The sequence below is a fragment of the Passer montanus genome, unplaced genomic scaffold (genome assembly GCF_014805655.1).
Source record: "Passer montanus isolate IOZ18808 unplaced genomic scaffold, ASM1480565v1 scaffold25, whole genome shotgun sequence".
In the NCBI taxonomy this organism is placed as follows: domain Eukaryota; kingdom Metazoa; phylum Chordata; class Aves; order Passeriformes; family Passeridae; genus Passer; species Passer montanus.
Window position 1 is genome coordinate 3,631,329 of NW_024367149.1, and position 25,481 is coordinate 3,656,809.

The window sequence follows — 25,481 nt, forward strand, 5'->3', positions numbered from 1 at the left end:
TGAAGAAGCAGTGTGGTACTTTTTAAGGGCCAAATTCTGAATTTACATGTGAAAGCTTTATTAAATAATGAATACTAAAAGCCATTAAGCCATATCAAGGACAAAAATGTTTGCCTCTGTCAAAAGTGATAAATGTGCTCACTAACTGATTTTTACTCATCTGGTTTGCAGTTTACAGTTGTGCTTCTTATACCTGTTAAAACTTGATTATAAATTGTAATGAGTAGAAAGCCACAAAGGATTAACAAACTTTATAATGAAGATCACTGTGTAGTGTTGCTGGGGGACCATACCCATGCGGTGGTTCATCCAGAGATGACTCATTTTGGGACCAGATGAAATTAATCCTTAAATAATGAAAGCAAATAACATGCATATATGGACTCAGGAAAAAATCTGCACTCACTTTCATGCAAGTGATTTATCTATTTCTGTTGCTATAGCATGCTTAATCTTTTACAGGAAGAAGTTTGCTGTCTTAACATCAGCATTCTCATGAGAATTGAGGTCTGTATATTGAGACATGTATGTACCTCCCCATCACCTCAGGCCAATCAACCTGTGAACAGATTAACCCCTGAAAGGTCAGGCAGTCATAATCAAAACCTCCAGAACAATGTAGTCCCACTGCAGCTCCAGCATGATTACCAATGGACAAAGCAGTAATGACTTTCTCATGGTTTCTGACTCCTTTAATGCTTGTTGTGCTCATTTTTCTTACTTTCAGATGCACAATATGCCCACTATGGTCTGCAGGTTGTTCCAGGTTTGTGCCGTAAGCATTCCTTTCCATTCATATGTCTGTGGCCTCATTACTTTTGATTAATTTCTGAGCTTGTCTTTCCAGATGTCAGTTTCTGGAGGTATTGGAATAATAAATTGTCAGGGCCACTCCTTGTTCAGTGTGCACCTGGGTTTCTGTAGCCTTTCTCAACCTTTAGATGTAGGATGCTGCTTAGATTAAAACAATTATGTTTTCCAGGGAAGAGAGGGCATGTCTACCCCCACAGGTGCTGGAAGGATGGAGCTCTTTCCCCACAGCAGCGTAACTGTGTGTTGTGTTCTGCTAAAATAGCTGCCAGACAGGATCAGCTTGTACCTGATTAGCATGGAGCATCAGAGCCCAGTGCAGGCCTCTGAGCACCCATCCACTCAGACAGGGACACAATAAGAACTTCATCTATCAACAAAGAGGAGCTGGCAGGCCCTGCAGTGCCAGAGCAGTGAAACTACCCAAACTGGGAGCCAAACTAGCTTTCACATCCATCATTTTGATCACACTATCTCCCATGTATCTTGGTTGGGAATGGGCCCCTGATGTGAAAAACAAATGCCCTGCTGTGTGTAAAAAGAAAGACAAAAAAACTGGACCTGTTTCAGAACATTACCACACATTTGGGTTTCCATGCATTTGAGAATGGTTTTGTGTAAGAGTACCAAAGGTTTCCAGAATAAGATAAACTTAGCTGGAATAGTAATGGATTTGGCAACACTGGGCATGTCCCTGGAGCACACAGCAGAGGTAGTCCCTGCATGCCCTCAAAAACCAGCACGTTGGGACACCCCCACACATTCCCTGTGGAGCTCATCACTGCGTGTGCCAAAATCCCACTGAATCCTAAATATACCAAACCTCCTACTTACACATGGTACTACCAGAGGCACAGTCAGAGTCGAGTCCTGGCCATGTGGGGATAATTTAATTTAATATGTGCAGAAAGTCAGCTGACAAGTCAGCAACTGACAAGTTCCATGGGGCATTTATGCACAAGCAGCTGGTGCACAATTATTTTAATGAAAACAACTGCATGTCATTAAATATACAATGCACATATTAGCTTTCCTTGTTTGAATCAAGTTTTTTACCTATTTCAAGGTCAAAATTACCTCTTCTCTGCATATTTTTTTTCAATTAGCACGCCATTACTGTATGTTTAGATAACCACGCCTTTTGATGACAAAATGTTTAGTCTTCCTGACCTTTTCTCTGTTCTTCTTCTATTATATTAGTGGAGGCTGAGGTTTGTTAAAGTTTTCATATGCGAGATTTACATAATTCAACTATCTTCTTTTGCTTGAAGATTGTGGATTTTCAAATGGATGTGGTTGCCAAGGTCCTTATGAAAATAAATCAAACTAAGCAGTGATTCCTTCCCTTTTATTCTTTCATTTCCTGCTTCCTGTTATTTATAACTGTTGTCTTATCCTTGCACTTTTCTTATACTTTCCTTTATTTTGTCTAAAGAGGCTGTGCAATAGAAAAATCTGGTCACATGCATGCCCAAGAGATTAATTGACCTTTGTGCCTTTAAGCCTCCTGAGCAGTTCAAGTCAGAACAGCAAAGACAGAATCTGCAGCAGATTTATCTTTCTGGAAATAAGTAACAGGCTCTTCAAAGCCCCACCAGAGGTATCAATTGCCTTATTTCTGATCTAATCTTACTCTAAGTTCTGAATGTTTATAAATTGTTTCTAAAGATGGAATCCTGGAGTAAAAGTCAAAACGGATTATCTGGTTTTAGTTGTGTTTCAGATGGGGTGCACAGTTGGTTCTCGATTACAGGCCAAAGTCTGCTCCAGCGGAAGGCTTTGCCTCAGCAGTAGCGGGGCTGTCCCTGCCCAGCAGGGAAAGCAGCTGAACCAGCCTTAATCTCACTGCAGTCCCGAGCAAACAAGGAAATGCATTCCTGGCCATCTGCAAGGAGAGCAGTCCCAGCCTTCTCGGAAAGTGCAACTTCTCTGTAGACCTTAAAGCCCAAAAGCTGAAGCAGAACGAGTGCAATCGGTCTTTCACTTTCCCTGGATTCCTGTTATTTAGGCCTGCAAATAAAACTGGGGATATTTGGTCTTGCTACAAGTAGAAACGGCTTCAAAACAACGTGATAAACAGCAGTCGGGGAGATGCAGACGCTTCTTGTTGAATTTATGGGCCGGGGTCGTCTTTTGTCGCTTCCCCCCGTGTGGTGCAGGCCATCGCATTTATCACTGCGGGATAAATTTATCGGTGGGAGCATGGAGGCTGGGCTGCCTGAGCTTCCCGACGGGAACCGGGCCGGGGGGGCACGGACGATCAGCGGGACAAACCCGATGAGAAACAGGAGTGGGTCGGTGCCGGGGGCCGGATCAGTCACGGGGAGCGGGTCGGTGCCGGGGAGCCCCAGCAGGGGCAGAGCCGTGAGGGCAGCTCAGCCCCACTGTTGGACTTTCACATTTGAACCCGTGCGGGCACCCGCGCTGCCCCAGCCCGCGGCCCGCTCCCGGCGGAAGCGGAAGGGCCAGGCGGCAGCAGCGGGAGCAGCCGGAGCCCAGGCTGAATAGCGGCGGTAACAGCGGTCGGTAGCGGCGGTGAGTGCGGGAATGCTGCGGGGGCTGCGGGGACACCTTATCAGCCCTGCACCGCCCCCCGCGCCGGGCGGGCCCGCCCTGCGCCGCCCCGATAAGGGGCAGGGGGGCAGACTTGGCCCTTCGGGGAGAGCCAAAATGGGGAGGGTTATTCCTGAAGCTGCTCGGTGACAACGACTTTAAGTATTGCTAATTTGTACCTATTTGCATATCTATACATATTAATGGCATGCATAGCTATGGTTGCTATACTGCTGGAAGACTCGTTGCTTTAGGTTAAAAATGAGCTGTAGCTGTGGGTTGATGAACCGGGGTAGTTTGCATTACTGTGGTTGTTGATACATCATCCTAGCCTTATGCTGTCCTTGAATTACTCTGAGCTTTAATCCCTTTATGTGAATGTAGCAGTAGGTTGGTGATGCTAAGCCATAACCATATTTTACTTGTCCAGAATTAGTTTGCTTTTATGTTTGTTTTTATCTCTGCCCTTCTAAGAAGAAGCTTTCAGCTTTTTAATGAACTGAATAGCATCATAAGGGTGATTCTCCTACATGCCCTATTTTAGGGAAGAATCTGAGTGGAAAGTATTAATTAACATATTTTTTTCCAGTGTCTGCTATTCTGATGTGTTCCATTCTTCCAGAGGCTACAGTTCAAATCTCTCTGCAGTGTTAATGTCCAATGCTACATGAAGCAACATGGTTCTTAAAAATGTGCTGATGCTAGTTATCGATTAAACGTGTACCTTGTCTTCTGGGCTGAACTCTTACCTTTAAGATGATTGCATAACATGGTTGTGTAAAGTATACAGTTGGTATCTTATTTGCATTGCAGGCCAAAGTGAATCAAAAAGCCTTACATTTTTAGTTGTGTTGCTTGATGCAAGAAGAGGTCTTTATTTAGGCAACTAAATTCAGGTAAACAGTACCCACTTGCATGTAGCTGGCTACAAAATGGCTGTGCAAGCTCAGAGTAGAAGAAAACACTGTTGGAACCATCACCCTCTCTTTTCTGACCTCCTACCCCAATAAAACAGATGTACACCTGCAGTTTGGTTAACCAGTGATTGTCTTTAGCACCAATTGCTGGACTTAGCTCAGTGCAAATCCAGGGCTATTAGTTCAGTGTAATGATTGTCTTGCACCGGGAGGTGCTGGCCCATTACAATCCTGACAAAAAAGGCACTCAGACTCTGAGGTATCATCTCAAATGATGTTTTTTAGGGCTAACCCTTTAAAGAAAGAGCAAAGTGTTGATGATTGTGCATCCCTTCAGGTGCTGGGAGCCCCAGCTTGTGCAGCATTGAGCAGATCTCACACAGCACAGTGTGCAGACCCTGCCTATAGCAGGGGTTACCCTGTTTTGGTCATTTGAACTGCTGGGGATTCTTTTACAAGAAAAGACCTTTATTCATCACTTCTGCTGTCAGACAGAAAGGATGCTTGCAGAAGAACTTCCTGCATATTTAGACAAAGGCCAGGACGAATAGGTAGCATAATTGCAGGTACAAAGAGTGAGCTACCTGCAGACTCCTGTTACAGGTTGCTGCTGAGCTTATCCTGCAGCTTGTGCATCCCACAGCACCAGGCTAGGCATGAAGTGCAGCACAAGATGAGCTTGGACCTACTCAGGTTAACTGTTACAGGGATCCCCAGCTCCTTGGTGTACAATGGCCTTCAGGTCTCACTCCAACTGCTCTTGTATGTCTCTCTGAGAAACAAGTGTGCTATCTGGTGTCTGCTATTAAATCTGCAAAAGTATGGCTTGAGAAGCTAAGCAAGAAATTGAAAACATAAACTCTGTGTCAACATATCCATCAGCTGGGACCTAATTATGTGAGGAAAATGACAATACTGAGAAGGCAGACCTATTTTGGGATAGTATGGTATGTGGATGCTGAACTCTGAAAACATCCATTCCTCCTACATAGTCAGATGTAACTAACATTGCATTCTTCCTCTCTTGGTTATTTTTGTTGCTTTTTGTTTTTAAACAAATAATATTCAAGATTTTGGATGCAACAGAGCATGGGAAGTAACTGAAATCAGCTAGCCAACTTTGGAGCTTATCCTGAATGCAGTTTCCTTTTTAACAGTTTGAGCAGGAACATAGATTGTGAGGATGTTGGGACAAGTTGTAAACCCTTCCTTCATTGATGAAAAAACTGCCATTGTGAGCAGAAAAGGTTGCAACTTAAAGAATTGCTGCAACTTAAAGAATTGCTGCAAAACTCTTTGTTCTTTTTATTCTTTAGGCAAAAATGCCTGCAACGTGCGACTTCGTTACACTCCACACAGGGCAGAAGATGCCTCTCGTAGGACTGGGAACTTGGAAAAGTGACCGGGGCCAAGTAAGCAAGGAACAATAGGATATTGTGCTCTCAACTAGTGTGTGTGTTTGTGCACTTTTTTGGAAGGTCCCAGATCTGAAGCCTGGATCTTTTCTTTGCTTGAGCTGTTTTAGTCTTGAGTCCATTGAAGTTGAATGCATGTATGTGTGTATTTTCCTGACTAAGGCCTAAGGCGTAAAGACAGCAGTTCTTTCCAAAAAGCAAGATCCCTTCAGACTTGTTAGCCCTGGCCTTGGGCAGTGGAGCTCTGGGACATAAACCCAGAAGATCAGTGAATGGTGTTTCTATAACATGGTGCTGCATTCTTCCACTGGCAAGTCCTCAGGCTGCCAGTCTGACCAGACACCCCTCTGGCTTAGGCTGATGACTCGGCAGAAAGCATTATTTTGGAAGGCAGAAGCTCAAGTTGTTCTTGTAATAAGTCCTGTTCCAGCAGCCAGCCAATGGTTAGCAGGAAAACAAAGAACTTGCTTGGGTCAGCCTGCTTTCAGAATAAGAAGACTCATGTATCAGTAGACATTCACTCTGCTTCTGAATGCAGGGAATTGGCAAACATCACACTTGGAAACAATTTTGTTGTTACTACAAACAGTCTGTGGGAATGTTTGTGTGCTCCATGGTGTGCCTGCTATTGTAATGCTTCTCCCCTTTGTCTGTCTTTTAGTATCTCTTTCATTTAGTTAAAAAATACAATTTTTTTGGGGAAGAAATTGTATGTACTTCCTGTGAAAGGTAATGTCCACTGCTTGGTGGAATTCCTAAATGGCATTCAAAGAATTGTGGAATCACAGTATGGTTTGGGTTGGAAGAGACTTTAAAGGCCATTTAGTTCCAATTCCTTGCTGTGGACAGGGAGACCCTTCCACTAGACCAGGCTGCTCAGAGGTCAATCCACCCTGGCCTCGAACATTTCCAGGGATGGGGCATCCACAGCTTCTATGGGTTATGCACATCACTGTGCAGTAAATGGATGTCTCACTGCTACTCCTGGGTGAGCTTTATGATGTTGTTGGGAGTATCTTGGATGACATTGTTCTCATGACTGAGAGGGAAAGTTAAAACTTTTCTCAGGACATGCAATTCTCTCATGCCAGCTAGAGGAAAAGGTGGGAAACAAGCTAAGAAAATTAAATCTATTCAGAGCCATTTTACTGTGGGTTTTCCTGTCCAAACAACTGTCAGGACAGTGGATCTGTTGGGAATAGAAGTTGTGCTAATGTGGAAGCTGAGTTGGTGTGAGAGCTCAGTCAACCTCTTAAATGAGGAAAAGGGTGAATGTGCAGCTTTGCCACTTAAAACATCAAATGACAGCTGAATTACGTTTGTTAACATGCACAAACTTAATGGATGAATTTCTGTCCACTCAAAACAGTTAAATATGCTTTGCCTAAAGCAAATGTCTGAAACTAAACAAACAAAATGTGAATGTGTTGTTTATTCTGTGAACTAATTGTTCTGAGAAATGTGTGGCCTTAGCAAGGAACGAGGACAGATCCTGTTAGTGCATAATTTAAACCTAATTCAGTTGGATTTTGCCATAATCAGCAGTGCTGCTGGCAGCTGAACCACACACAGGATCCACTTATCTTCTCTGGATTTCCTTGGAAGTCATTGGGAGTCACTTCTTTGGAATATCTGCTATCTTCAAAGACTTCCTTGTAGAATGTACTGAAGGCAAAATCTAGGAAGTGCAGTGAAAAGGGCCAGAGTTACAGAAGTTGCTGCTATTCCTATGGAATAAATGAGTTTCTGCTTACCACTTTTGAAAATTCAGGGGTATAGCAGCAATTTGGCAGTGTCCAGATGATTTACCCTCAAAAAGACATGATGTAGTTCAGATATAATAACTGCTATTATGAATTAAAGACTAGGGGCCAAAAACCCAGAGAAGCAGAAGAATTAGCATTGATTAAATTTGGTTTAGCTGTTTCTCAAGTACAGGCTATTTATCAGCAGCTCTTTTGCTCAAGGGCTACATTAGAAGCAAGTGTGAAATGAATGGCTTTTAAATGATTTCAGGTAAATATTTTGCAGATTGTAATTCTTTCCCTTGCCAGGCTTGAGTAATTTCTTTATTACTGCAGTTACTGTTCCTGACTGTAAACAGCCTTGACCTTGTAGACAGATCTTAGAAGTCTAGTACAAAGGTGTCATTGCAGTCCCAGTTTCCTAGATATTAGTAGGGGGAAAATAATTGAATCTAATTCCATGTTGAAAGGATTTTATAGGATTGGCACCATATAAAATAATAGGATGTTTTGTGTTTAACATGATCAAATGCTAGAAGAGAAATTTGTTTTGCATGTTTCCATAGGAATATGATGGAGGGCTGTTGAATGGAAGGGAGCACAGTACAGAAGTTTATTAACTGGCATCATGAATCAGTTCAAAGAGAAATCCATTCAGACAGGAGTATCAAGAATATCAGTACAGTGGCTTTTTGATATTGCAGCTGGATTAGCTGTAATCCTTTAATGCTTTGTTCTCTTCTCTCAAGTGAGCCATGCTTTCAACCTGGAGGATTGATCCCCACCTGATGAGCAGCCTAACCTGAGTGGCAGAGGCTGGTTCTGTGGGACAGGGGACACAGGACGTGTGTTTCTGTGTGAAACCTTGGAAAAGCTGAGAAGAAGTGCACCTCAGAAAACCAGTCAGACAGGGTGTCTTGTGACAGGATTGCAGCTTCGGGGGAGAATGGTTAGTTCTTGAAGTTTGTTAGGCAATACAGAGAATCCTGGTTACGGGCACAAAAAAACCCCCACTCTTGTTAAGGAAGGGATTTATATTCAGCATTTGAAGGATAAGAGGCAAACCCCTTTATTTTAGAGAACACCACCTTTTAAATTGACATTATTTATCTCATGGTGTGAGTTCCTTTTCAGCCAATTTTAGTGCAATATATAGAAACTGAGATATAGCAACACTTGGGTTCTGGTCACAGTGCATCTGAACATCACGTGCACTGATTATTTGGTTTTTCCCTACTTCCTCTCAGCCAAAGAACTGCTAAAATGTGTCAGCTTTACAGGAAGCAGGGGTGGCTGGTCAGAGCCTTTTCTTTCCCTGTAGTATCGAGCTCTGAAGAGTGGAAATCTCTTCATAATGGCTTGGGGCTGAGCACAAGAGGCTCCTGGGTCACTTGAACCGTGTGTTGCCTGGAAGTATAAAGATGGCTTGTTAATTTTTTAACCTTGTGAGAGGCAAATTGAAGAATTGGAAATCTGGTAATGAATATTACAATTAATGGGGACTTACAGATTGTTTCTGAATCTGCCACTGATATTGTGTTCATCCATCTTCAAAAGAGGGTGGCAAGGCCAAGTCCCTTACTGGGATGTTTAAATGGGATGTAGTTCCTTGGACTTTGCTATAAAGTGAAGGAGAATGAGGATCCAACTGCAAAAGCTGTGTGTTTTGGGGCCAGTCATTTGAAGAAAGGCATGAAACAGCTGATGAGACAGCAGCAACAGTGATGCAAGGTTTGGGAAGGGTGAGTTGTGATGAAAGGGAGAAGCACCTGCAGTTATGTGGTCAAGAGAGATGTGAGAGGAACTGTGCACTTTGCAAATGTGGGAAAAGCCCTCACAAAGGGCAAGTTGTGAATTTCATCTCTGGGAAGAATGGGATGTGGCATCAGGGCCATCTTTGTGAGTCATCTAAAAGACTTTGAGCAGAAAGATTTCAAAGCATTGGAATAGACTGCCTGTCACAAGAAGGGCTATGACAGATGTGTGTAGGAGTGGTCTGGATTTACTCTGCCCAGCTTGAGGATAGACTGGACTGGAAGATGTCTAAAGGTCCATTCAGATGTACTTTTAGTAAGACCTAACTTTTTAGTTCTGTGGGGATGGATTGGTGAGTCACACATGAGCTGTGTGACTCAATTTGCCTAATGCAAAGTAAACTCACTAATTGCTCCTTTCATAGCAGTATTGACAGGCTAAACTGAAGAATATATGGAAAGTTTGAAGGATCCTTTGGCTATTTTTACTTCACAACAGCAAATACCAGCAGGCATATGAATCTTCAACTGCCTCTGTGGTGTTTTTGTTCTCTATCCCCTACCATGAAATGGATATACCTCTCTGAAGTTAATCTCAAAAATACAGAACTTCTTGTTAAAAAAGTACTTTTTATAAAACGTACATCTGTATTTATTATTTTGCCCTCCAAAAATGCCTTTTTTTTTTTTTTTGCATGTTTCCTCTCGATTGTTTGCCTTTTGCGTGGAACAGGAGCTCTCAGTTCACACTGAAATGTTTTAGTAGGCTGGAATAGCTTACCCAAATACAGATTATTTTTGTCAGCTCCAAACCTTATTTAAATTATCAGTCCCAGTTCTTCAGTGCCATAAATTTCTCAAAACATGCTGACATAAAAATACAGCCTCTTGTTGATCTCTTTGCAGAGACATGTTTGGAGTGCTTTATCTCTGTTTTTCTGTGAGTGGTGCCTACTTTCATTTATGGTAAACTTTGTGCCTGTTTGATTAAAAAGAGTATTAATCTGATACAGAAATAGGGGGTTCCAGACACAGAACATTGCTGGTTTTCTGTCCCTCTCCACAAATCTCATCTTTTTGGAGGATAGATACTGAGTCTTAAAAGCCCTTACTATGTCTCAAGTGATTTCAGAATTACTCTGCCCTTGATTTTGTGGTGACCTGAGAAATGTCTTTGTCAGGTGAAACAGGGACTGTTCCTGCTAGAGAAAGGAAGGGTTCACTGCTGTTATAGAAGTGCTTTGTCATCCTGGCTAAGGGAAACTGCTACACTCCAGTTTTCCTCTCAAAATGCCAAGGAATGTAGTCAGAATATCCCGTGTCTGCTTTTACTGCACTTCTTGACAAGAAAAACAAATCAAATCCACCAGCAGGAGAGAGATCTCACATTTGATTCTCCATTGCCTTTTTGTAGCATCTGAAAGCAGGACTGTAAATGCCTTTGCTTGGTATTACTAATTTTGTCAGCTTTAAATTTGAAAATGCTGGTACTTTAAGTTTTTAATTTATATGAAAAGTAACAACATTTTCAAATTTACAGTTACTTTGACTGAGTTGTTGATCAAAGTAGCCCTCTAGCCTTTGTGGACATATTTTTTAATCTCATGACAAGAGGGGTGTGATCTCACTTAACATTTATGGCCTTATTGCATCAGGCCTTATACCCAGAGTAATTTACAGTCTCCCACAGTCTTGAGAGAGAAGTTAGTGAGGTGCAGTGTATAGAAATCCCTGTACAGATGTGGTGCATTATTCTTTCTGTAGTACTTCAGAAGGACAGATGTAAGAGAATGTGTGCTAACTGTCCACTGGAAGTTTAATGAAATAGATTTTACTAAATGGTCATCAGCCTAATGGGAGATAATGATTACACTGGTAACTGTAGCAATTCTTCATTCTTGCGCAATCATTTATAGAAAGTCTTTTGAAAAAAGTTCCTTAGGAGTCCTCACAAAGATGCCATTCTGTGTTTCCTTGTGGTTTCTAGACTTGCTTCATATCTGAGGCCCACATGTGAAGACCACATTTGGTGCTTGTGCTGCATTAGAGCTTTCAAAAGCAGATACAGGTTTGAAGTAAAGTGCCTTGGTTTCCAAAAACCATTCTGGCTTTTGTGTGACAATGTGAGGCAAGAGTTGTGTTGCTGTTGGCAACACCTTCATTGTCAGCAATGTTGAAAGCAGAATGTAAAGTTGTGAGCATCATCAGGAGTATCAGCATGACTTTTGCTGTTGTGTAATTATGAGACAAGAAAGAAAAGTGTTCCATAAAAGAGCATTGTCTTAGTAATTAAGTGTGAGTGGTTGAACCAAACCCAGACTGTGGTGATTCTAGAGTTAGAAGCCAGGCTCTTTCTTTACTGGGCAAGAGGAAATATATTCCAGGTTTGACTGATGTTGATTTGTCACTTTGGGCAGAAAATGTCTTCCTAAGCCATGACTTATTTGAGAACTGCTTCTTATAGGTTATTTTATATTTAAGAAAAGTGTAACAACTGTGGTAAAAAGTAGGGATTTGTTCTACTTGGTGCATTCTTGAATGCTGGCCCTGTGTGCACGATCCATTTTCTTGTTCCTCTTGGAATGTCTGCCAGCAGTTTGTGGCACAGTCCTTAACTGGGAAGAGCAGAGACTCCAGATCCTCGTGTTTGAATCTCATGACCTCATACAGGTCTGTGGTTTTTTGGGGGGTGTTCCTCACCAAGTCAAGTAGCGTTTTTTAACTTTTCCCCAGAGGCACATCCCTTTCCAGTGTGTTTGTGGTTGCAGGTGAAGGAGGCAGTGAAACACGCCCTCAGCGTGGGCTATCGCCACATCGACTGCGCAGCCGCCTACAGCAACGAAGCCGAGATCGGGGAGGCCTTCCAGGAGTGCGTGGGGCCCAGCAAGGTAAAGGCACAGGAACTGTGCTCGCTGGGTGCTGTGCCAGCCCTCACAGCTGTCCCCAGGGAGGTTAACAGCTGTGCCTTTTCCTGCTGCTCTACCCCAGCTGTTGGCTGTTTATCAGAAGGCATGAAGGAGGCCTTTCTCTGCTCTTAGAACCCTCCTGGCTGTCATGGGGACGAAACATTGTCAGGGATATTTGGATGGAAGCTACAGAAAATGCCTGTGGTGGTGGTGGTTTTTTCCTTTTCCTGCTCCTTTTCCCCTAACAAAGTATCCCAGTTTGGATACTTTGGGGTTCTCAGAATCAGTAGTTATAATGTAAAATATTTGTCATGATTTATATGAAAAGTTATCCTGACCTTCCACTCTAGCATGCAATGGGAATAGCCACAGCAAATTTAGTTTTTTGGTTATTGATAAAATATCAACTGTAGGTTTTTGGTTATAGAAAAAGTATAAATGAGTAAATGTGAAATTTTAATTTTTTTTTTTTAAACAGTTCACGTGAAAGGCTCATAAACGTGACTCCAGAGTCTGCACCTGAGAGTTTGAGGCTTAAGTATAATGTGATGTGGCAGGCATTCCTATGTATGAGCTGAGGTGGAATCTTAAATTTATTCCCTGAAGGGGCCAAAAGGATAATCTGTACAGCTCACAGCCCATGGAAAGGAAGTTTTCATGTTCTTGCTTTCCTGCTGCACTTGCCTTGGCTTCAGGGCAACCTCTTTGTCATTTGTTTGAGAGAGGCTGTTTTCAGCTTGCCCCAAGGATTCCTCCCTACTAGGTGTGGTAACAATGGGAAGCATTTTGTTCAGTTCATATTAGCTAGCTAATTTAGAACTAGAATTTGAATAAAAAAAATTTTTTTTAAAGAATTTTTAAATATCTTCCTTTTAAACACAACATCCTTGTGTGAAACACAGAAATAATTGAATGGTTGGAAGAGAGAAACTAAGGAGTTAATCATTCCAAATTCTCCAAAACAGATTTGAGTGAAGTTTGTCAGACATGAGACAGTGAGAAGCATGCTTTCTGATGGAATTCTCTGCTTTGTTTTGCCCAGTTTTGATCTCCCTTTTGTATTTTATACTTTCTAGATAACCAGTTCTTAGTGTGTTCCTTCCACAGCCTAGAAGCTCCAATGCAGAGGTTTGGGGAATCTCCTGATTATTTTCCCACGCTTTTTTTACAAGAAGCAATCTTGGTTTATAGCATGTGATGAGTAAAGTCAGTTAGCTGGTTGAGCCTGGAATATGTGAATTGTTAAATGGAAATTTGAAAATTTGCATATGAATAAGCTGAGTAATCTTTCTTTTGGCCACATCACACTTAGTAATGGCTTTAACCCTTGAATTGGAAAGTTTGGAAGAGTATGTGGAAAGGAATTTTGTTATTTTTCAAAACTTCTAATTGCTAAAGTATTTGATATACTTTAAAACTTGCACTGTGTGTATTTCTCTGGCTCTTCTCCATGCAATATGTTTTTGAAAGGTTTAATTTGTAGGTTCCATATAAAAATAATAAAAAAAACATAATAAACCACAAAACTTCATTTGTTCTCTTTGTTTTAAAACTAATTGGGGAATTGTTGCAATTCTCTTTCTGAACTTGCTCCAGTATATTATGCTCTCCTTCCTTTCTTGAAGGTTATTAAAAGGGAGGACCTGTTTGTAACATCAAAGCTCTGGAATACCAAGCACCACCCTGAAGATGTAGAGCCAGCACTGAGGAAAACACTTGGAGATATGAAACTGGATTACCTGGACCTGTACCTCATGCACTGGCCTCATGCCTTTGAGTAAGTTCTAGATGCAAAGGGCACAGAATGCAGAAACACCAGTTTTACATAAGTGGCTCGTTATATCCTGAGGATGTTCTTTCTGAGCTGTGAGTTTCTTCCTGTTTATGCTGCCTGCAAGGTGTTTTTTGGTATTTAAAGTTGAAAACAGTTTAGTGTCTTCATCTAGGCACTGGGGAAGTGTAGCAGTTATTCTTGGTTCTGCCATTGGCCTACCTGGTAACCTTGAAAAAATATTAGAACTGCTTTTGCCTTAGTTGTACTGATCTGTGCAATGGGAATTAAGTGCTTCATAAAGACAACACTTTTCACTTGTGGCTATTAACTGTACTGGAGTGGACAAACACATGCAGTATCATGGTGGTATCTGTATGAGGTGGGAGGGAATTGACTTCTTATGACACAAATTGCAGTAATTCCATGATTTGAGGAAGTAAGAGACAAGAAAGCTTTCCAGCTAAGTGTTAAATGCACTTATCCTACAATCCCATGAGAAGCACAGTTCCATACTCTATTTCCTTGTAGATGTGGAAGTGGTTGTTTCCCTACCCAACTACAAGCAACAAAAAGGCAGGAGGAATAAATCTCCTTGCCAAAGGTTTGCATGGAGTCTTCACTCAAGCCCTTTCAGTTTAAGGGGCCTCTGCTCTGCAAATCTGAGAATGTTTTTTCTCCTTCTTGTCATATGAACTGAATTTTACAAATGTTATACACTAATGATAAGATGAAATATGCTCAAAGTATAAATATATTCCTCAGCATAACAGAATGAGGAAGTGTTTTTAACTAGAACTGGTCTGGAGGAAGAGCTGATAAAAATTCCCTCTGTTGTGCAACAGGTTTGCTTTTCATTTGCTTGAAAAAAACCAACCCATCAAACATGGCTTTGATAATAACACATAAGAAAAATAATAATGTATGCTTAGATGTTTAGATAGTACTAATATTTAAATTTATATTATCTTGTGACACTGTTGACAAAACTGACTGTCTAATAAAGCAGTTTAATTTCTTTTCTCATTGGGAATGGCATACTCTGCAGTTTTCCATTATTTCTACGTAACTGTTTTAATGCATGGTTATTTATAATGTCTGTTGCATTAGGAGGCTAAGCCAGGGAATGTTATTTACAGAAAAATTGAAACAGACTTCCAGATGAAAATCACAGTGCCTTTAGGTCTTGAAAATTACTCTCACTTAATACAGTACTCTTGACATATGAAGCTGCTCTTCTGACTTGGGAGCTCATAAGGCTTTCAGAGTGATTTTTGGTTCTAGATTTACCAGTGACATGAAGAACCATCTCCCCTTGTCTCCAAGTACTGCCATTTCTCACACCATTCACTGCTTAGCTAGAGCACTTTAAGAGTCTCATTGCTGAGCTAGCAGAGTCCTGTGGTGATTATGGAGCAGGGCTCTTCCAGGGGGATTGCTGGTACCTTCCCAGCATGGACTGCACACAGACCAGCCACAGGTTCTCACCCCTGTAGGGGTGTCACCTGGCACAGCTGGGTACTTTGTGTCTGTTTGGGTGGGCTTTTTTGGTTTTGAGGGGTTTTTTGTTTGTTTGTGGGGGTTTTTTATTTTTTAAATTTTTTTTATGTGTTGGTATGACTAATTGGAAGAAAACACAACCAACCTGTAAAGAACATGTACATGTTAAGACTTCTGGGAGAATCTGTGCTTGTATTGAGTAGTGACACAGCTACGTTTTTTTATTTTTAATTTTTTTTTATGTGTTGGTATGACTAATTGGAAGAAAACACAACCAACCTGTAAAGAACATGTACATGTTAAGACTTCTGGGAGAATCTGTGCTTGTATTGAGTAGTGACACAGCTACAGAATCCAGAGGGAGTGGGAAGGCCAGTATTCTTTGAATACAGTTTCTCCTAGATAGCTCTTAAACCCAGATCCCTTTGGTAGCAACTCCAAGCTGCCCTGTGACTTGCTGCTCCATAAATCAGCTGTTTTATGGGGATCAAAGTGTGCAAAGAGCTGCTGCTGTGTGTACAGTGGTTTATCAGTTCTGTGCAGTCACTGCTGTATAGGTGGGTACTTCAAAGTGCCATGTAACAACTTTATGTAGGAACAAGTGTCTTGTGTAATACCTGCTTATAGGCTAAGTCACGTAATGGAATTGAACAGATTCATTCAATTCATTCAGTTTGTACTCTGTCCTTCAGACTATGTAGAAACTTTTAAGGCTACTGTGAGGAAGGTTTCTTTGAGTGAAGAACTAAAATAATTTGGTGCATGTACTTACACTTCACCTTTGATGCTGTAGGCGAGGGGACAATCTCTTCCCAAAGAATCCTGACAACACGATGCGTTATGACTACATTGATTACAAGGAAACCTGGAAGGCCATGGAGAAACTGGTGGAGAAAGGTCTTGTGAAGGCCATTGGGCTGTCAAACTTCAACAGCCGTCAGATCGATGATGTGCTAAGTGTGGCTACTGTGAAGCCAGCTGTGCTCCAGGTAAGGTGGATAAAGGAGACAAATACCTTTCCTGTTTGTCCACAAGAGTGAAGAATTTGCAAACCAATGTCATGTGTTAAGCACAAGAGGTGCAGCTTCTTATTTGCAGGGAAGAATATAGCCAGCTCTGCAGGAGCAGGCACACAGAGGCTGTCTTCCCAGGCAGATTGGAAAGGAGGCCTACATCCATATTCTGTGGGCATTTATACTTGCTTAGAACATGTCTGTGGAAGAGTTAATCTCCCATGTGAGGAACAATTTAGTCTGTAAAAAGGAAAGATTGTGAGGGAGTAACTTGAATCCCTACTGCATAGAAATTCTTTGCTTGTTGGATGATCTGTTTAGTACCAAGGGAAAATCCAGCACCAAGCTGAGGTGATCTGTTCTTTGTTTCCCATAAGCTTAGCCTACCAGACACTTCTTTCTCCTGGTAGTGACTTGAGTTACTAAGGTTAACTTAAACCTTATCCTCATAAGGTTTTCTGGAATCTGGAATGAACTCCTGTGATATGTTTGGTTCTTTTGTGCTTGACTTCCTGTTTGTTTCATTGTATGGTGATATCTGTTCTGCAGCCACTCATTGTGGGTCATTTTAATAGGTGGAATGCCATCCTTACCTAGCTCAGAACGAGCTGATTGCTCACTGCCAGAAGCGAGGACTGGTGGTCACTGCCTACAGTCCCCTTGGCTCTCCGGATCGCATGTGGAAACACCCGGATGAGCCTGTGCTGCTAGAGGAACCTGGGGTCAAAAAAATTGCTGAAAAATACAGCAAGTCACCTGCACAGATCCTCCTCAGGTACAGAATAATTGTGAGAGAGGTGGTGTTTGGGACCCAGCCTTCCGTGAAGCAAAACATACAAGCTAGAAGGAATCCACTTAAAGTGTGTCAGGGAGGGGTTAAAATCACAGGGAGTGTCAAAAGCAAACGCCACTTGGTGCTTGTTTTACAAACTGGTAGAGTTGGTCCTGCCTTAGGACAGGTAGGCTAGATCAGAAGGGTCCATTCAGGGCCTGGATCCACGTCTGAGATAGTTCACATGGACTGTTGCCATGTTGGGACAGTATCTTTTCTGCTGGGAAATAGCAATAGGACAATTAAGGCAGCAGTTTATCACATCTGAGTGCTGCCCACTGAATTTGCATCTGGCTGGTTCCCTGAAGCCTCCAGTGCTTGCTGCTGCATTCAGGTGGGCTCTCAGGAAGAGGGGCTGAGGAAAATACTTGCCTCCTTTGCACTGAAGAACTGTTTGCTGTTTTGTTTTTATATAGCCAGGTACTGGATATTAGAAAACAAGGTGACGGAGTGATACCCAGAATGTGATCAGCACCTTGTAAACTAAAATTGGATTTCTATCCTCATTTTTCTTGACTGGTTTTGTATCCATCAGTGTCACTACCACAGTCTTGGGCAGTAGCATGTTACCCAGAGAGCTGAATGTGTTCAAGATTTTGTGCTCAAGCCACTAGACAGGCACTTCAGGGATCTGGGTTTTCATTTAGTTTCTGAGTGGTTGTCAGATTAGAACTTGGTTGAAATGCCTAAGTATGTTTTTCTGACCATTTCTTGGATTTTTGGCATAAAACAGTTGAAACCTGGGTGCTTGTTCTAAGGCATTAACATTTTCCCCTCTCTGATTCAGTTGTTACTGTTTTGCTTGAGCTTGGATATACCAGGTCCTAATACAATACAGGGCTGTGTCACTCCTGTGGAGATTTTTATTTCACAGAAGTGGCATCTCTGCTGCCAGAGATTATTACTCAACCAAAATAAATACTTATTGTCCCTGGATTGCATGCACAGACAAATCTCTCACCTCCTCTTGCAGATGGCAAGTGCAGCGTAAAGTGGTTGTCATTCCCAAGAGTGTCACTCCTGCTCGCATTCAGCAGAATCTGCAGGTAAGCTGAAATGGAGGAGAGGAGTTTCAGAAATGCACTTTTCATGTGAGTAATTGCTATGCTGTCCTACAACTTGCAGAGCAGCAAGCTGAGGCACTTGGTTCATACTTGTTCATCGATGTATGCACACGCTGGGGAGGGAGGGTAAAGATGGTTTTGAAAACAAAGGATGTGTTTTAAGCAACTCGGTGTGTGTGTGCAATGTGCACATGCACAGTCTTGTTATCATGAGGTAAAGAATGTACTTTGTAGAGGTCTAAATGAAAAATCTGTACTTAAGTTTTTTTGAGACACAAATTTATTGAAATAGGGAATCTTTTAACTATGCTCAGTGACTCTTACTTATGAGTAATAGTTGCTCTATCCTGCAAGTGAGGGCTGGTGACTACTTCTCCAGCAAACTGCCATTCTGGTGATGCTGAAGGAGTAGGTGTGGTTCCCTTCTGCTCTGAAGTAGACTTCAGAAATTATATGAAAACCCTAACTTTAAATAATCTTGAGGGATGTTTCTGAATCGCCTCCTTGGATCTTTTTTCATAAAGATTGGCTGGTTACATACTTTTTTTTTAAAGTAAGTTGTTCATGTAACTGTTACTCCCATTAATCCAAAATCTGTCATGTAGTGTGCTACTAGAAATCTCAACAAATTCCAATAAATTCTGCAGTTGCTTGAGGTTTAGATCTGCATGGAAACAGAATATTTATTGAATAGGCAGCACTTACTGTGAGAAACAGTCCCACTGCTTTCTACCTTAGTGGCAGAGCACTGTGCAGTACCAGGGTAAGCTTAGAGCTGGAAGCTGTGTGAACAGCTCAGACTTTAACCCTTTGCTTTGGTGATTGTTGTGAGTTTCATTGCAATTTCATATTTATTAGTATAAAACAAACTGATGGCAACCTGTGGTTATTGAGTAAAGCCTCTGGTTTTTGTTCTCAGGTGTTTGACTTCAGCCTCACAGAAGAGGAGATGAGCCACATTGGAAGCCTGAACAAAAACTGGCGTTACATTGTGCCAATGATTACGGTAAATTTCTTGTTTTTCTAATAGTTTTCATTATGTGCATATGGCCACCACTTGGGGTTTTTACAGTTTTATTTCTTTAGTTCCCATCAGAACTATTTACTCATAAGAACACTGCATCTTCTTAGGGTATTTAAGATGAAATAATTTTTCAAAAGCTGGGTACAGAAAAGGCAGCTTGTTGAAAATTTTGTCCTCTTGTTTTGGACATTGGCTCTCTCTTGAGTTCTCATTACTGACTCCCATGGGTCTTTAAGTCAGAGTCCCATCTTCAAATCTCACCAAACTCCTGCTGATTTGTTCTTCTCAAGTCCAAGCAGACTAAACTCCATGGCATTCCTATAGAAGTACTCCTTGTGCCAGCTGTCACTTTGTACCATAAACCTCTAAGATCAGACTCAGGGTGCTGCTGCTTCTCCACATCCATGGTAGAAGTCACATCAGGGAATTTGTCCCCTCCCCTCTGCTGCATGTCCCCCTTTTCAGAATCTGTTGTAATGACTTTCTCCAGTGTAAGGAGTTTGGATTAAGCTGTTCTATTTTTCTTCCCAAATCCATTAGCTGCAGCATCTTTTAGCATCAAACCTTTACTTCGTGTGCTGGCAGATGCCAGTTTGTTTTTAGAGAAGCCTCTGCCTTGTAAGCATTGAAATCCTCTTGGTCTTTCCTTTATTCAGCATCAGACCCTTACCTCATGTGCTGGCAGATGCCAGTTTGTTTTTAGAGAAGCCTCTGCCTTGTAAGCATTGAAATCCTCTTGGTCTTTCCTTTATTGCATTAAAGGACCTAAACTTGTTCCTTTTCCCTCATTGCAAAATTTCAAGTCAGTGCCTTATCTCCTGACCTTATAGTGTTTCTCATTTCTTCTTGTCCTGCTTCTGACTTTACAACAGAAAGCTGTTGCCATTCCCTGATGCATCACTGGCCAGGATATGGCAACTTTAACAAGTTGCTGTGATGAAACTGAAGTGATTTATCCCTTCTCTGCCATGTACAGATACAGGAAATCTCAGCAAATTTGGGAGCTGTGAGGCATAGCCTGGCCTCTTCAGTGCTTTGCCTGTAAATTATCCTTCAGTAGTGGCTGCTGGCTGTAGGAATTCCTTGGTGAAAGCTTTTCTCCAGGATTTATCATTGTGGGTTTTTCAAATACTTGAGAGTGTATCAGTGACCAGCCCACGTTAGAGAAGGAGCTGTGAATGTGTGGGAATGATTGTCTCATATCAAGGGTAGATATGTGTTACAGCCTTCACTGTTTGTCATGCTTACATGAGCCTCAAGGCCATCCTTTTAACTGTACGTGTGCATAAATATAAACCCTCACATCCCTGCAGCCAAAATTGTCTCAGTGTTTATGGATCAGGAGCCTGTACACCAAACAAGCAGCTTAGCTGCTGATCTGTGTGAACGGGGTAGTGACAAGCACACCTGCTGCTGACAATGTGTTTCTTTCAAGTGTTTTGCTACTCATGCTGCAAACAAAGTTGTTTTGTTAATGAAACTGCAAAATACATTTCAATGTAGCTGGGCTTGAATGATCCAGGGATAATTCATGTGCTTTTGTTACCTGGGAGACCTGATCAGATCACAGGGATTCACAAAGGAGAGATAAAATACAGTTCAAAGTGGCAGCCCATCCAGCTTGAGAAAGGGTGCATGTGATGCAGCTGGGCTTCAAAGATATTGCCATATTGTCAGATAACAAGACAGGAAGAAGCCAGATGAGTGGAGTTAAATCACAGCTCTGTAGCTCTAAGATTTCTAATGGAACCTTTTGTCTCCTGCCCATCCCTTCTGGGCTTATTGGAAACAATTTTCATCAACTGTGAATTAAAATTCCTGTCTAACCTTTCATGCCTATCTCCATTATGAATCTTAGTGTCTGGATTTCAAAGAGTGATATGACAGTGACAAGAGAGCTCCTATTGTAATTGATGAGACAGCTCTTCTTGGCCTTATTTCATTGATCTATAGCAAGTTCTTAAAATTGTGCCACTCTTCCTCATTGTGTATGTTTAAAGTCTGAGGGGAGGATATTACATTGCATGTAGACAATTAAAGTTGCTTTATACTTTTAACTGTTCATTATCTGGATGGAGTTTGGAAGTTACCTTGCACCAATCTGAAATCCAAACTTTTGGAAACATATAATTGGCCAAGGAATATACTCAAGTGAAATGTAAATGACTGTCAAGCCAGGAGAGGAGGAATGTAGTGAGCACATCATGATCTCTTTTTAAAAGTTAGCTACTGTTGACCTGCAGGTGTGTTCACTGCTGATTTTGTCCCCCCCTTCTCTGACATTCCTGGAGTAGACTGGAATCAGTGATGTGAAACATTGCCTCTGGCAGCTGCTGTCTTGGCCTGCTGTGAACAAGAATTCTTGCCTGTCCTGTGTGGACAAATATGCAGGGGGACAGAACTGGAGGGGAGAGTGCAGAATATGAATTCTAGGAACATGAGGAAGCTGTTGGCTTTCAAGAGAACTTGAGGAAACCTGAAGCTACTGTGATACTTCTGTCCTGTTGTAAGGATTGCCGTCAGCTCACAGCCCCATTGCAGCTCTGGTTTAATCGGAGCGTTAGTCAAAGGTTACACCGTAAAGTCTTCGTTCTGTGCTCTGCAGTGCCCCCAGGTGACTCCTTTCATTTCAACAGCTCCTTGCAGGAATTCCAGTCGCTTTGAAATGCAGGTTTTATATTCAAAGCTAATGGGACACTTGCTAGTGGATACTTGGTTTGGAAGTCCCTGTGATTTCCTCTGTGCCCATAACATTCTGAGTGATAACTATCATCACGTTTCTATGTATAAAAATCAAGGATTTCTCTAATATAACTTTTATTGAGGCATTAGTTGTTTAACTTAAGTTTTGGCTGGATGGTGCTCGCCTGACACGTGGGGAGTCAGGGTGCGTGCTCTGGGCCAGTGCTGCACCCAGACTTGCCCAAAAGTTACAGATGAGGTTTTACCTCAGCCACACAGAAGTTGGGGTGTTGCAATGGACTTGGTGCAACAGAAATGCAAGTTGTCCATCTGAAGGCTTTGAGGTGGGATGTAGGAACTGAGACTTCTGCATGGCCATGTCTGGTTTGGGGCCAGCCCAAGCCTCTGGTTTTGTTTAACTTAAGTTTTGGCTGGATGGTGCTTGCCTGACACGTGGGGAGGTGCGTGCTCTGGGCCAGTGCTGCACCAAGACTTGCCCAAAAGTTACAGATGAGCTTTTACCTCAGCCACACAGAAGTTGGGGTGTTGCAATGGACTTGGTGCAACAGAAATGCAAGTTGTCCATCTGAAGGCTTTGAGGTGGGATGTAGGAACTGAGACTTCTGCATGGCCATGTCTGGTTTGGGGCCAGCCCAATCAGTGAAAACCAGCCCAATATTGGTTTCAGTGCTCCCATTTCACAGCTGGACAAGTTGGCCTTCTGTGGGAATGTTCCTAAAAGGAGTTCAGTGACACTATCAGTGCCCCAGTACGTGACCCTGAGCAAGCCTCTCAATGTGTGTCATCTTATCCATCTCTAACATTGGCAGCCCAGCAGTTCTCTAGGATGGAAATGTGGACAAAGGCTCCAACTCCAATAAAGTGTTTGAAGTGTGCATGTTACAGCACTTAGTAACACCTACAAGGCACAAGGCTTGTAACTATCCTCACTCTAATTCTTCAGGTCTCTGCAGCTTGAGATGCTCTAGGCTACAGAAGTCTGTCTTTTCTTTCAAGAAAGGCTTAAGAGGACCTGGGAGTAGAGGGAGGAGCTCTTGTTTAAGCTGAAAAATGTACTCCGAGACTTTTGGGATACAAAGTTTTAGAAATCTAAATCATGTTTCACTTGATACTGCGAGTAAGAGTGGATTTTATCTTTCTGACTTGAGTCTGTCTGGTTCATTTCACAGGTGGATGGAAAGCTGGTAGCCAGAGATGCTGGACACCCGCACTACCCCTTCAATGACCCCTATTAACTGCAGGAAAATAAGGTGTTACAGTAATGCTCCAGTAATTGCCTTCACACAAAGTAATTGTTGCCACGATTTTCATACAATGTACTACTTCTAATCGACCTCCTGCCTGGAGATCCCGTAGCTTCTGTTTCAAAGTTGGTGGATTTATTACAATGATTGCAAGCTGGCTGCTGGAGGCATCAGATCTTTTGGAGATTACATAAAGAGTGAGGAGTCTAAGTCAAGTTCCAGACACATCGTTATCAGACAAGGGCATTACTTTGAGTAATTACTTTGGTTACTGCTGTGAAACGGTTTTGAAAACTTCAGTTGCTACCGTGATGAGGGGAAAAAAAGAAGGGTGAAAGTGTGAAAGTTTTTTAAGGCTAAAGAATTGCTCAGCCATCAACTTTGATCTCTTTTATTACCAATTTTTTACACAGGGAATAAAGTGAAAGGTGCTACAATTGCACTATGTCCATAAACCATCCATTAAAACCCAACTAATCAGCCGTGCCCAGTGCTTTTATCCACTTCATAGTACTTTTGGGACCTAGAGTTGTCAATTTTCTCTTTCTTTTAATTTGCCTGTAGATTTGAGCAGAATAAAGCAGACCCTGGAGCAGGCCTTCAGGGCAATCCCCTCTCTTGCTTGTCACAGTGCTGGGTTTCAGCTCTGACAGCAGCTCTGATCCTATCACAAAAGCCACAAGAACTTTGCAGCAAGTCTTGCAGAAAAACATCCTGCTTTTCCCATGAAGCTGTCCACTGTTTCTTTACCAAAGATGTCCATTTTGAGTTCTGGAAGGTCACAAAATTAGTTCCTAATTGTACAGTAAGACCAAAGACCTTTCAGAGCTCCCAACGTTTTAGTGGTTCATTTTTGGCTGTTGCCAGAAAATGTCTTTGGTTGATGCTTAGGAGGGCTGCTCCTGTCTCCTGCTGGTAACTCGGGGTGACTCATTTGCCTTTTGTGCCTGTTTTCCTGCTTGCCATGCCTGTGTTCCCCTGGCAGGGACTGATTTGCTGAGTGCTGATGCCCTTGGACTGGAACTCCAGCTCTAAGCACAGTTTTCTTTTGTGTCTCCTAATGAATTGGCTGAGCACAAAGGGCATGAGGTGTTGGTACCTACCTGTGGTGACACTTTCTGTGGCCTTAGAAACATCAACACTTTATTTTGGTCCTCTCTACCTGTTAAATAGGATTAATTTTTTTCCCCACGGTAATTAGAATTGCTATTGGATTGCTATTTTCCTGTAGCAAGCAATTAGAAAAATAGTCTTGTATATCAAGTAGTTCAAAAGTTAATGAATTAGACACTTTAATTTGGATACCCTCATTTGCAATAGGCCTTTAGCAGATCTATGAATTCATTTTGAGTGTAAAGCCTTCTCAGGTAATTCCTGCCCTGGGCCTCACAGTGTGCAGCTGAACTGCAAAAAAAAAAAGAGTGACACCAATTTATCACTCCTTGTAAACCGCAGGCAAAATTTCAGGAACTTCTGTTCCTTCGTAAAATGTTTCCTAATTCCTGATGAATTTGCCTCAGTGGAGGAAGCCATTGCACCTCATTTAAGATTCTTTACTAGACTGGACATTTTCTCCTAAGGAAAATTAAATTCTTGTTGGTTTCTTTAATTATTCCACTCAACATGGTGACTTTGAATACAGTTTTTGTTGCAATCCTGCCAAGGACAGTGGCTTTTCTTGCTTGTTTCACTTGCATGTTTTCTTGTTTAAATAAATTCTGTACTCATTGTATGACTTTGAGACTTTTTCCCTCCCTCTTATCAAGGCCCCAATTAACTTTCTCTAGTTATTTCTCGGAGCAAGAGTACCTAATTGGGCTGGGAGAATTCCTAAGAAAAGCACATTAATGCTGTAGCTCTGTGAACCCCACACTTCCCAGCTCTGTTCCTGCCGGGAGGGACATAGCGGGGCTGAAGCTGGAGAACTTTTACCTTGAAACAGCAGAGCCTGGAGGTCTCGGTGCTGGGCTGTGCTGTGACAGGGCAGCGGCCATGTCAGCCCTGCCTGCTCGTGTGTTCGTGTCGCAGGGCGGAGCCGAGCACCTGCGTTAGCCGGGCTTGTTCAGCCCGGGGTTGTTCAGAGCCGGGGCCGGGCTGCCAGAGCCCCCCGGGCCCTCAGGCTGGGGCTGAGGGCGTCCCGCAGCCGACATGAGGGAGCGGACTGCACCTCCCGGCATGCCCCGCGGGACCCCGCCTCACTCTCCGGCACTACACTTCCCAGCGCACCCCG

The 25,481-nt window shown here is 42.3% G+C and overlaps 1 protein-coding gene and 1 long non-coding RNA gene across 3 annotated transcripts; one reads left to right on the forward strand and one right to left on the reverse strand.

Moving 5' to 3' along the window:
- Positions 1-2,429: 2,429 nt before the first annotated feature.
- On the forward strand, positions 2,430-24,983 carry AKR1A1 (aldo-keto reductase family 1 member A1). 2 transcript variants are annotated; one of them, XM_039711599.1, is made up of 9 exons: positions 2,430-3,345; positions 5,597-5,692; positions 11,963-12,082; positions 13,726-13,877; positions 16,165-16,360; positions 16,960-17,159; positions 18,190-18,262; positions 19,200-19,286; positions 23,177-24,983. In XM_039711599.1, exons 2-9 carry the CDS (start codon positions 5,603-5,605, stop codon positions 23,240-23,242), a joined length of 984 nt encoding a protein of 327 aa, XP_039567533.1. In that variant the 5' UTR covers positions 2,430-3,345; positions 5,597-5,602; the 3' UTR covers positions 23,243-24,983. The 2 variants fall into 2 exon arrangements, with proteins under 2 accessions (XP_039567533.1, XP_039567534.1); XM_039711600.1 differs by lacking the exon at positions 2,430-3,345 and adding an exon at positions 3,501-3,525.
- Positions 5,702-25,387, reverse strand: LOC120503265. The gene is made up of 3 exons (XR_005627698.1): positions 25,184-25,387; positions 18,178-18,267; positions 5,702-7,373 (listed from the first exon to the last, which is right to left on the reverse strand). It is a non-coding gene; the product is annotated as an uncharacterized LOC120503265 (long non-coding RNA).
- Between the last annotated feature and the right edge of the window lie 94 nt (positions 25,388-25,481).

What these genes read in the sequence shown, in the direction of transcription:
- AKR1A1 (XM_039711599.1), top strand. Translation starts at nt 5,603, where the DNA reads ATGCCTGCAACGTGCGACTTCGTTACACTCCACACAGGGCAGAAGATG. An exon ending in GGAAAAGTGACCGGGGCCAA is followed by an intron (nt 5,693 to 11,962) that starts GTAAGCAAGGAA and finishes TTGTGGTTGCAG; the next exon opens with GTGAAGGAGGCAGTGAAACA. An exon ending in CCTGCACAGATCCTCCTCAG is followed by an intron (nt 17,160 to 18,189) that starts GTACAGAATAAT and finishes CTCCTCTTGCAG; the next exon opens with ATGGCAAGTGCAGCGTAAAG.